The sequence below is a fragment of the Cloeon dipterum genome, chromosome X (assembly GCF_949628265.1).
Source record: "Cloeon dipterum chromosome X, ieCloDipt1.1, whole genome shotgun sequence".
NCBI lineage: Eukaryota > Metazoa > Arthropoda > Insecta > Ephemeroptera > Baetidae > Cloeon > Cloeon dipterum.
The window spans coordinates 31,187,751-31,199,433 of NC_088790.1; the positions used below are offsets into that span (position 1 = coordinate 31,187,751).

General features: G+C 40.2%; 2 protein-coding genes across 2 annotated transcripts; one reads left to right on the forward strand and one right to left on the reverse strand.

Moving 5' to 3' along the window:
- Positions 1 to 90: 90 nt before the first annotated feature.
- Positions 91 to 1,820, forward strand: LOC135946911 (cuticle protein 16.5-like). Its single transcript, XM_065495388.1, has 3 exons — positions 91 to 248; positions 834 to 1,353; positions 1,466 to 1,820. Exons 1-3 carry the CDS (start codon positions 237 to 239, stop codon positions 1,693 to 1,695), a joined length of 762 nt encoding a protein of 253 aa, XP_065351460.1. The 5' UTR covers positions 91 to 236; the 3' UTR covers positions 1,696 to 1,820.
- A 2,442-nt stretch (positions 1,821 to 4,262) lies between these two features.
- On the reverse strand, positions 4,263 to 10,785 carry LOC135946833 (uncharacterized). The gene is made up of 23 exons (XM_065495252.1): positions 10,695 to 10,785; positions 10,458 to 10,632; positions 10,367 to 10,398; positions 10,283 to 10,315; positions 8,272 to 8,305; positions 8,158 to 8,222; positions 7,998 to 8,100; positions 7,686 to 7,945; positions 7,581 to 7,631; positions 7,478 to 7,523; positions 7,357 to 7,421; positions 7,189 to 7,291; positions 6,901 to 7,136; positions 6,780 to 6,849; positions 6,677 to 6,726; positions 6,320 to 6,355; positions 6,152 to 6,266; positions 5,787 to 5,896; positions 5,656 to 5,727; positions 5,551 to 5,587; positions 4,810 to 4,883; positions 4,658 to 4,757; positions 4,263 to 4,606 (listed from the first exon to the last, which is right to left on the reverse strand). The coding sequence occupies exons 1-23, from the start codon at positions 10,752 to 10,754 to the stop codon at positions 4,347 to 4,349; spliced, it is 2,187 nt and encodes a 728-aa protein (XP_065351324.1). The 5' UTR covers positions 10,755 to 10,785; the 3' UTR covers positions 4,263 to 4,346.
- Between the last annotated feature and the right edge of the window lie 898 nt (positions 10,786 to 11,683).

Sequence of the window (11,683 nt, forward strand, 5' to 3'; positions counted from 1 at the left end):
AAGTGACACGATAGATTACACGAACGGGCCGCGAGTGAAAAGTTGTTTTTGCGGTTCAAAATTGAGCAGTTGGACAAATAAGCAGACGAGTATCGCGCGAGAGAGAAAGGAGTCTCACTTTTCGCAGAGTCGCGCGGACGGCCAGTAGGCGCGGTGGGGACCGGCACTCGGTATAAAAGCGCCGGTCCGCGTCACGTCCAGCATCATTCACTTGATAGCAACACATCTCATCAAACATGAAGTTCCTGGTAAGCCCATTCAAAATACTATTCCCTAAAATATTTTAAAATATTCAATTTGATCTAAAATCGTTGGCTAATATTTTTTAAACCCTGCAAATTTGGCCTCTGGTAACGCCCCCTTTCAACAAATACTTATTATATTTTGTAATTTTGTGGCAAAAATTTATTTTTTTGAGTAAAATCTGGGCAAATTAATATTTAAAACACAACTACCTCGGTTCTTACTGCAAAACAGGGCTGCCAACCCCGGATATCACCCTGTCAATCTCAGGGAATTAAACTAATTTAGACAGGGAACTCAGGGTTAAGACTTTTTGGCGGAAAATCTCCCATTTTCTAAAATTTCCATCCCCAATCGCAAATCCCGGTGGATCTAGGTGGAATCCTAGTGGAATCCCGGTGGATTCAACGTTGATCCATATGCCACGGTTGATTGGCACCTGGGAATGATTTTTAAGGGCAGGAAAATCCCCTCCACGCCCCTTTTTTGAATATTTAGTCAATCACACCCCTTAAATTCAAATTTCCCGCCTGTCACGCCCCTTCATCCTATCAGAAAATGTTTCAACATGTGTTTCAATCCAATTTCAGGTTGTTCTCGCCGCCGTGTGCGCCATCGCTAGGGCTGGAGGTCTCGGCCTGGCCGCTTCCCCCGCTCTCGCCTACGGAGCCGGATACGGAATCAGCGGCTACGGAGCCGGCTACGGCTACGCCTCCCCCGCCGTGAGCTACGCCGCTCCCGCTGTGAGCTACGCTGCCCCCTCCGTCAGCTACGCTGCTCCCGCCGTCAGGTACGCCGCCCCCGCTGTGAGCTACGCCGCTCCCGCCGTCAGCTACGCCGCCCCCGCTGTGAGCTACGCCGCCCCCGCCGTGAGGTACGCCGCCCCCGCCTACGGATACTCCTCGTACGCCGCCCCCGCCATCGCCCACGCCGCTCCCGTCGCCACCAGCTACGCTAACGTGCGCTCCGTCCACACCCCCGCCGTCGTCGCCCACGCCGCCCCCGTCGCCGTCGCCGCCCCCGTTGCCGTCGCCCACGCCGCCCCCGTCGCCGTCGCTGCCCCCGCTGTCGCTTACAGCGGTCTGAACAACCTGGGATACGGATACTCTGGTGAGTGATTTTTTCCCGCCTTTATTAAATCATCAAGATGGCGGTTGGAATTCATTTTTTGAGTGGGCGTGTCCTTACCACCCAACCTTCAATTTTTCCCCTCGAATTTCAGGTCTCCGCGCCGGATACGGAGCCGGATACGGTCTTGCCCGCGCCGCCTACCCCACCACCTACGCCGCTGGATACGGTCTGGCCGCCCGCGCCGCCTACCCTGCCACCTACTCCACCGGCTACGGCCTTAACACCCTGGCTGCCCGCACTGCCTACCCCGCTGCCGCCACCTACGGCTCCGGATACGGTCTGGGCTACGCCGCTGGATACTCCACCTACGGAATCCACTAAAAAGACTCTTTCCCCCTGTGATAGTTCAAACAGTTACCTCCATCCCAGATGCAGTTTTGTAATTTATATTCATAAAACATAAATCACAACGAATAAAATAAAAATACAAATCAGAAAAAATTTAATTCGCTGTTTATCATTACAATAAGAAAATTACACCCTTAACAAACGCTTTTAAACACTCTTTAGATCGTATCCGCCCGTTGGACCCGGGACAAATCCATTGTTTTTGAAACAAATTTTAAGAATTGGCTTTAAAATATCGCAAAAATTCTAAAATTGGTCCAATTTTGTAAAACCGCACATGGGCGGATGCGCCTCGCCAAGGGGCATCGATTGGTACTCTAATCGGCACCGTCGAGCCCATAGGGCCCCGCCTGGGCCCCGAAAACAAAAGTTTGAAATGTCACAAATTGCGTTTTTTGGATTTAAAAATTAATAACTTGACTGCTGTGAGCCATACATACAGTAAAAAAGCAAATTTTATCAGACTTCCTGCATAAAATTCTACGTCTTTTAGTCACTTTTTCACCCCCGCTCGCCTCCACCACCGCCGACACCCCCAGAATCTTCACTAATTTAAAGTGTATTTTGTTTCATTTATTTTTAAATCCTCCTGATTCGGTTTTTGACTTGCTGGGTTCACTATTTATCATTAAAAGTATTCCCAGATTCAAAACCTTTTTAATTGAATATGTTAGAAACGATTAAATAATAAATAAGCATCCGAATTTAACAGATTTTCTCCTTTCTTCTAGAATTAAAATGAATAAAAATTGCAAAAAGCGAATATCTCAGGGCTGTCTTATATATTCCAAACCCTTCAGATGATAAAGTACATACGATATGGAAAAAGCTTGGGTGGCAATAAAATTTGCAAAAAGGCATCCAAGCAAAAATTTATGATTGCCACCTTCTCTGCTGGAAAAGTGGTGTTCGGGCAAAATGAGATTTATGCGCGGGCAAACGCGCGTTCTAGTGCGGCCGTAAATTCGACAATTCGACTCTTGGAGCAAAAATTGAAATGGAGAATTCACGCAAGTGTGTATAGTTTAATGTCAGCAAAACATAAAAGCAGCCTGCTATGTGTGTGTGCAAATAAACGGCTGCGGGCGTCTCCCTTTCTGCAGCACTCAGCATGTACAAAGCACGCGCGCCCGCGCGCACAGCTGAATTTGCAAATCCAGCATCTTGCAAATCACCCAGCATAATACGATCCCTGCGCGCGTTCTGTTTCCGCATACACGCCGAGATTTATTCGCGAGCCTGCAATTAACATGGGGAGACAAGAACTTTTGCAGCGTGCGGCCAGGATTATGAATATACCAAAGTGTGCGCGCCAGCTTTACATTCGGATTCGAAAAGCCGGCTTCGAGTGAGTGGATCCCTTCTCCTGCAAATCCACTGCTCAAATAAAGAAATAAACCTGCAGCGTTTCCTTGTTCAATTGAAATTTACGAAAAAAGACCCTTGATGACCTTTGGTGTTTGACCAGAGGAATTGACCAGGATTTGCCAAATAAAAAAAAAACATGACATTTATCGATTTTTAGGGTTCTTTGCAGCTCCAAATCTCGAGTTCTAACCGTTAGAATTGCAAAAATTATCCACCGTTAGACTCGTCTTAACCTCCACTTACTAGCTAAAGTGTTTAGAGGGTGCTTACCACCATCCCCTTTTAACCCCATTGCTACAATTTTTTGTAAAAAATATTTTGGCATTCTTAAAAAAATTATTTTTTCTCAACTCCTTCTAAATTACCACCCTGTTCCTTATTTCAAAACCAAAGCAGAAATTTATTTTTAAATTTAATGCAAATTAATTCGAAAATCGAGATTTATAAAAAATATTTCACTTTCACAAGGGGGTTGATGAAGTGTAGCAACTTAGGGGTGGACGGTAAGAGCTTCTAAACCCTTCGGCTGGTCAGGGGTGGTTGAGACGTGTCCAACGGTGGACAGTTTTTGCTATTCCAATGGTTAGAACTCGAGATTTTCAGTTGCAAAAATATCAAAAAATTGAAAATTGTCTATTTTTTCGTGTTTTTGCGTTTTTTGCACCTCCAAATCTCGGGTTCTAAGCATTAGAATTGCCAAAACTACCCACCGTTATGCTCGTCTTCATTTTTAATAATCAGCTAGAGAATTTACGGGGTGCTTACTCCCATCCCCTTTCAACCCCATCGCTACAATTTCAGTAAAAAAAATTGGAATGCTTAAAAAATTTAAAATTTCCAAAACTCCTTCTAAATTACCCCCTTGTCCATTCTCTCAAAACAAAAAGAGAAAAATATTTCTAAATTAATAAAAAAATCCAGAATAAAAAAATATTAAATTTTATTTTTTCTGGGGGGTTGATGAAGTTTAGCAACTTAGGGGTGGAATGCAAGCATGTCTAAACCCTTCAGCTGGTCAGGGGAGGTCGAGATAAGTGCAACGGTGGGTAGTTTTTGAAATTCTGATGATTAGAACCCGGGATTTGGACAAAATTTGAAAAATTCCTATTTTTAGAGTTCTTGATTTGTTTGGTTGAGTGACTGATCAATGGTGTGATTAATTAAAGCACAAATTTATTTCAATACCGAATTCATTTTATTTTATTTCCCCGCCACGCAAAGCCATCAGCCAAAACCAAGAAAAAGCAAGAAAACGTCTACTTTTGAGCCTCATTGGGATCGACGTAGGATTCGCAGTAGAAGTAATTGACCCTGGTGTCGAACATGTGGCTGAACATGAGCGTGGTCAGCTTGTACAGAGGTTTGCCGCCGCGTCGCGTGTACAAGAACGATCTTTCGTGAGAAAGACTGAAGTTATCGGCCGTCATGTCGACGTGCAGTTTCGCGTCGTTCCGGCACCAACGCTCGCCCTCCGGATTCGAGAAGGTTTCGCCGTAGTAATTGTCAACCGCCGAACCTATGTTTAATATTAAAACAGATGGAAATCATAGTTTTGTAATAATTATACCGTTGATCGAGTCGTAGAGTTTTTTGAATTCGTCAAAGGTCGTCGTAATCGGCAGGTACATATTCAGGGCGCAGCATGATCTGTACGCGTATTCATACGTCTAAAATTTAAATTAAATTTGAATCCAAATGAAATTTTAAATTAAATCGTACGTGATTCAAAGCCCACTCAGATTTGTACCACAGTTTGCCATCCCATCCAGTAAATGCTGTACCACCGAAAGATGCTGAAATATCAAGGTTTTTAATTTTTTTTTAAAGTTTGATTTTTTTCGCATTTTTTTAAAATTAAATTAAAATTTCCCTTAGTAAATTCTGCTAGAGAATTATAAGTTTGGCCCGTTAATTGGTGAATCGACCGTTAGATGGCAACAAATGTAACAAAATACGCGGGAATGAAATTATAAGGTCGGCACGCCTCTTTTTGGACGCTTCTGATTGGCCGCTGGACTGTCTCCTGATTGGCCACCATTTTTTCGACGCCATTTTGACTTCTGACCGGCGGGAACAAACACAGATCGCAACCAGGCCTCCCGGTGGGAATTGCGACTGCGCAGAAGGTTTTAAATTGGGTCACGCATGCGCAGTGATTAGTTTCAGCTTCTCTATGATATGAAAAAGCGATCTGAACTTACTGCGCACGCTTAAGATGCACATACGTTTACTGCGCAGCTTCGAAATGGGGGAATATTCAAACAATTATAAATTTCGACGCCATATTGACTTCTGACTGGCGGGAATCAACACAGATCGCAAATTAAATTATTAACTAATTCAATTTAAATAAAATAAGGAGCCCTTTCCTTTTTTTAGAGAAAAATTCTTAGAAAACTGTAATTATTCAACCCTTTTCAAACCCCTACAAAATAAATCCTTAAAAAATCAACAATTTACTGGCGTTTTTTGTGTAGAATTCGTTCATCATGGTCCGCTACAAAGCATCAATCAAGAATTATGTGATGATCATCAAAATTTATCTAATATCTAGGCCATAAATACGTTTTGTCTGCAGTCCACATTCTGGTTCATGTTGCAAATGCGCGGCACCTCGATTTTCACAGGCGGATAAACCTGCGTGTGTTTGGATTATTAGTGAGCACGCAGCAGCCGAGTGCCATTTGGCCAATTACATAACCATCGATGCGGAACTTGTACACAACCACTTTGCCGAAAACCACTGGGGCCTCGCGCTTACCGCACATGTACATTCGATACGCGCTTTCGCAGTCGTCGTTCTCCACTGAAATCAAAAAGCGACAAGCGATCGTCCATTTCAAATCAACACACAATTTACAAGGGATTTTCAACGATTTTTAATAAGAAAAAAATGCTCAACTTTTAATAACTGAATTTTAGACTATTGCTGATTTTTTTCTGAAGTAAATGGGCTTTTGAGTGAAACCTTTTGCCCATATTTTTAATTTTTTAAGACATAAAATCGATATTAATCAAATTAAATTAAATTATAAAAATGATTTTTTGGATTTAATTTTACCTCGCTCGCTTTTGCACTTCTGGATGGCATCGTAACCCCTTTGCATGTCGCTCTTTTCGTTCGAGCTCTCCATGAGTTTAAGCACATTGCCCTCTTGCAACGTGTTGTTAACAATCTGAATTTTGTTTTTAAGTATTGAAATATTTTAATTCAGTAAATAATGTTCACCATTCCAAGATTATCTCCCAAACACTTGACGTAACACTGAAATTTTTATTCACAAATTAATAACAAGAAATCTTTCCTCAAAATCAGCGGGGTCCAGATTCGTGCGACGCGCAGATATGCCGTCCGGTGGAGTTTGGCGCGAAAAAAGGTCACGTGAAAAAGTTTTGGTCAATATTGTGACGCATAATTTGCATTACTCTAAACTAATTGTGTCTTTTGGATCGTAAAAACAAACTCCTGACACTCGTACGGCAATTTTGCTTCCCACATTCAGATGCCATCTTGGATCTGCGCAGTGCAAACCAATTTTATTGCACATCTGGACCCCGCTGCTCAAAATAATACGAAAATTATTACTTTCATTCTGTAAGTGTAATTTTCCGGAACATCCAATGCATAGACCTCCTCTGTGTCATAATTTATTAATAATTTAAGTAAATTTAAAATAAAAAAGTCCAACCGAGAGAGAGGACCATCAACTCCGCACACTCCTTCTGCACGGCTTCGACGCTCGTTCCAGATTGACGAACCTCAGATTAAAAATATGAAGTGAAAATTTTTAAAAATAATAATAACTTTACCTCGCAGGCGTACTGCATTTGGTCAGTGCATTTTGCAACGTGGAGAGTCGTGTTTTGCGGATGAATTGCACTGGTTTTGACATAAACGCAGTCGCCTTTAGTCACCATCGGTTCGCCAGGGCCCCAATTAATTTCCTTTCTCAAAAAGGCCCTGTCCACCGAGCACCAGCGGAAATTGTTGGGACACCCGAAGTCCGCCCCAGAAGTCCAGTAGTTGCCGATAATTTCCGGATAATCTGAGTTGTTTTATTTATTTAAAAAACGGTCCGGGGACATTAAAAAAAGCACCTCTTGCCAGTTTCGTGAGGCACTTCCTTTTCGCCTCAGTTTTAATCGCGAGCAGGCGGGTGTTCAAGGCGCAACACTTGTCACGAGCTTCGAAATACGTTGCCTTTGTGAACAAATGTATTGTAAAAATCATGTTGCAGCGCTGGATAGAAAACAACAATCGCGCACCTTTTCCTTCGAAAACAGGAAGTAGCGCCCGCATTTTGAAACCCAGCGGCCATGTTTGTAGCGATCTGACGGAATTTTCAGTAAAATAACCAGCCGTCGAAACGCAAACGCAATATTTCACCTTTCAGCTCAAACTGTTCTCCCAAACCTGGCTTGAAAAATGTCGTCTGCAAGATTTTATTTAGTAAAATTTCTTAAATTAAATCAAAAATTGAATTATTAACGTTTCTGACGCATTCCTTGTTTATGCACTTTGCCCTGCAATTTTTGCTTCCCTGAAAATGACGAAAAATTAAATTTAAAAAAAAAATCAACGGATTAAATCTTACAACAAGGTCGATTGTTGTCTTCTCGACCGATTCGCACATGAGATTGTACGTGTTCTCGGGCTTCCAGTTGGTGAGCAGCGTGCTGTAGTCGAAGCTGAGCTGGATGGCCGTGTCCTCGAACTTGCTCTCGTCGTTGCTGATCTCCGTGATCAAACTGTCGTCGATTGGCTCGGGGCTGTCCTTGGAGCACCACGACCACATGTTGTTCAGCTCGTGCTTGAAGCCGCCAGACCAGTACGCAGTGTTCGGCGGAACGATTGCTGCAGATTGTTTCCTTTAGTTTAATTTATTTCTAAAAAAAGAGGGTAAAACATTGTAGTTTTGAAGCCAGGCACTGCGACTCGTCCATGTTGTCGACAATCACGGGCTGCATCCCAATTGCACAGCACGTTTGCCAGTTTTCATCCCAATCTTTCTGCGTTTTTTTTATTTAGGATATTTTAAAAAAAATGTAGGAAAAAGGAAATTGTACCAAAGGGGAGCCGATCAGGTAGGTTTTACCGCAGGCCTCGACGAACTGTCCATAAGAGCTGGGATCTAATTTATTTTTAAAGCAGAAAGTCTTACATATCTGATTTGGATTTACTTGAAATTTTTCCGGTTGTGTCTAGAAACGTGGACTGTGGGATTTTAAAACTGTGTTAATTATTAAATTAAGATATAAAAGAATAAATTTTAACTTTTATCCATACTCAATGTTTGAAGAATCCAAAATATTTTTACATTTGTCTGATTAACTTAAAGGCGTGAGGTGAACAGAATATATGCAATTTTTACACCTTTGAGCTACACTCTAAATGATTTAAAATAAATTTATGGTTTATAAAATGATTTAATCGCTTCTAATGCCAGAAAAATAAATTTAAAATGCAAAAAAAATCATTTTAACAAAAATAAAAATTTTTTAATCTGTGATATTTTAAAATTGTTTGTTGAAAATTTACGCTTAAAGCTATAAATTCAGTAAAAAATCAGAAAAATCGTCTATTATTGGTTTTTTTTGGTGGAAAAAATAAAAATAATATTTTCTTTAAAAGCCCCCTTGCGATGGACTTTTGTGAACGCTTTGAAGTTTGAAAACTCTTGTCGGTAATGATCCAAACATGCAATATTTAGAGTTATAAACAAAAAAAATTCAATTACAAAGTGGCGAAAATTGTTTAAAATAAAGGTGCCTTTCAGAAAAATAATTTAATGATCAATTGCTATAAAAATTGGAGTGTCTGCGTGGTGGTTAGTAGTTTAAGTAGATATCTAATAACACAACAAAACTTTAATTTTAGCTTTCCATAATTACTGAAAATTGAAAACTCCTAGGTAGATAATAAACAATAACTTAAAACGGGACATTTTCACTGATTTGTCAATATTACCAAAAATATGATAATCTCTAATTGTAAGCTAAATTTAATTCAATTTTTGTCATTTATGAACGTGGCAAAAATAATTTAAACCCTTAAAAATATTCAATAAAGTTATTTAATCTAACTGGAAATTTTACTCTTTAATTGTTAAAAAAAATCAAATGTCTAATTCAGTTTTTTAATCCGTTTAAAATAAAAATACTCATATTTAAAATGTTATTTGACATTTTGCGTCTTACGCAAGCCAAAATTTTCATCAAAATAATAGCGTTTCTCTTCGAATTTGAATCAAATTATAAATTATTACGTTAAAATGTCAAATTTTCAAAGGTTTGCTATTCCAAATCTCGAGTTCTAATTATCAGAATTGCATAAATTACGCGTCTTGACCTCTCCTGATTAGCCAAAGGGTTTTGGGAGTGCTTTCCTTCCACCACAATTGCCATAAATGTTGCAATACCCATTCAAAAAATGATCACAAGTAATTTTAATGAAAATTTTGGCGCTGGGGTTGAAAAGGGGGGAGAGTAAGCACCTCTTACACCCTTCAGCTGCTCAGAGGACGTTGAGATAAGTCTAACAGTGGGTAGTTTTTGCAATTCTGATCGTTAGAACCCGAGATTTGGAGTTTTAAATGTTGGAAAAATCACGAATTTATCGATTTTTTCGTTTTTATCTTTTGCAAACTCCAAATCTCGGGTTCTAGCCATCAGAATTGAAAAAACTAAGCACATTTAGACAAATCTCAACCCACCCTGACTAGCTGAAGAGTTTAGGGGCTGCTAACCATCCACCCTTTTCAACCCCTGCTAAAATTATGTTAGTAAAAATGTATTCAAAACCATTTTCCTCATTTTTAAAAATATATTAGTGATTGGGGGTGGAATACAGACACCCGCTAAACCCTTCAGCTGGTATGGGGAGGTTAAGATGAGTCTGGTACTGGGTAGTTTTTGCAATTCTGATTGCTAGAACCCGAAATATGGAGTTGCAAAACACTAAAAAAATCATTTTTAAGTGGAATTTTTATGAAACTACTACTCTAACAATTTCAAACAATCTCAATCATATCATGAGTCAATTTTTAAAGTATGTAGCTGGAAATGTTGCTGTTGAATTATAGGAAATTGTCTAATTCAGTTTGGTAATTGGTTAAAAATGTTATTTAACATTTTTCGTCTCACGCACAGCAAAATTTTCTCTATGATTTTGAGGCAAAATATTAATTATTACGTTCGGATGGCAAGAATCGTAGCAGCTGAAGCCCTGAAAACGGAAGTGATGCTGACAGAATTTCCCAATTAATCAAATTCATACAGTATCGACGTCAGGAGTGGTTTCCAAAGTGACTATTTGTCATAGCAAAGTTTAACATTTCCCATTTAAATAAATATTTTAGAATATTCACGGTTGAACGGATCTCCCGTGATGGTTTGCACGGCCTTTTTCCTAGTCGTGGCAATCGGCTTGGTGGTCGACCGAGGTCTTCGAGTTGTAGTTCGTCTTCTGGTCGTGCCCGCACGCTGTACTTGCTTCTGCTTAGCCTTCGCTTTTGATTTCGACTGGGCATCGGTCGTCATAATCTGCAGTATTTCGGCCAGACTTATGAAAATTATTGCGTTTTAGTTTTACATAAAATACGTGCCAGAAAAGTTGCGATGAGCGCTGCGAGGCCGATGAAATGGAGCCATGATCGGCACCGCATCTCTGACGCGATTGCCGCTTTTCAACTGCGAAAGCGATGCCACCAACGGAAGTGTTGCTTTCATCCGTCCGAGTTTCGTGTCAGAATCGGAAATTAACATCGCATGCAGGCGAATATTCAAAAGTCTGTTCTGTATTATGCGCTGTAGATTCAGATTTTTAATATTTTGTGATTGCAAATTAATTTCATTAGCGAAATGTACGTGGGAATCATTTTTCTGCGGTTCTAATGTCTGATACGTGAGTTAAATTAACATATTTATTTTCCAGAGTGTCAAAGGGAGAAAAAATTAAATTTTACAGTTTTAGAGTTTTCTGAAAAGACATTTAAAAAAATTCACGGCTTTCTCTGTCTTGCTCGGCGCAAAATATGACTAAAGATGGAAATATGAATGCGGAAAACACAAAAATTGCGGCAAATATTGGTGATTCAAAATGATTTTCGATTAATTTGAAACATTTTGAAGCCCTGAAATTATATCAGGGGGAGGGGGTTGAAACTGGTTGGGGCAAGCACCCCTTAAACCCTTCAGCTGGTTAGAGGAAGTCAGGATGAGTATAACGGTGAGTAATTTTTGCAATTCCGATCGTTAGAAGCCGAGATTTGGAGTTTTAAATGTTGGAAAAACACGAAATCATGATTTTCCAACTTTTCGTAACTTTGCAAACTCCAAATCTCGGGTTCTAACCATCAAAATTGCAAAAACTAAGCACCGTTAGACACGTCTCAACCTTCCCTGACCAGCTAAAGGGTTTAGGGGGTGCCTACCCTCCGCCCCCAATCGTTAAAATATTTTAAAAACGGAGAAAAATGCTTTCGAATGCATTTTTACTAAAAAAAATTAGTAGGGGGTTGAAAGGGGTGGACAGTTAGCACCCCCTAACCTCTTCAGCTATTCAGGGTAGGTCTAGAAGTGTCTAATGGTGCTT

Coding starts and splice junctions, on each gene's coding strand:
- LOC135946911 (XM_065495388.1), top strand. Junction 1,354..1,465: donor CCTGGGATACGGATACTCTG/GTGAGTGATTTT, acceptor CTCGAATTTCAG/GTCTCCGCGCCGGATACGGA.
- LOC135946833 (XM_065495252.1), bottom strand. CDS start 10,754: ATGCGGTGCCGATCATGGCTCCATTTCATCGGCCTCGCAGCGCTCATC. Junction 7,632..7,685: donor AGACAACAATCGACCTTGTT/GTAAGATTTAAT, acceptor CGTCATTTTCAG/GGAAGCAAAAATTGCAGGGC. Junction 5,728..5,786: donor AGTTCCGCATCGATGGTTAT/GTAATTGGCCAA, acceptor AAACACACGCAG/GTTTATCCGCCTGTGAAAAT.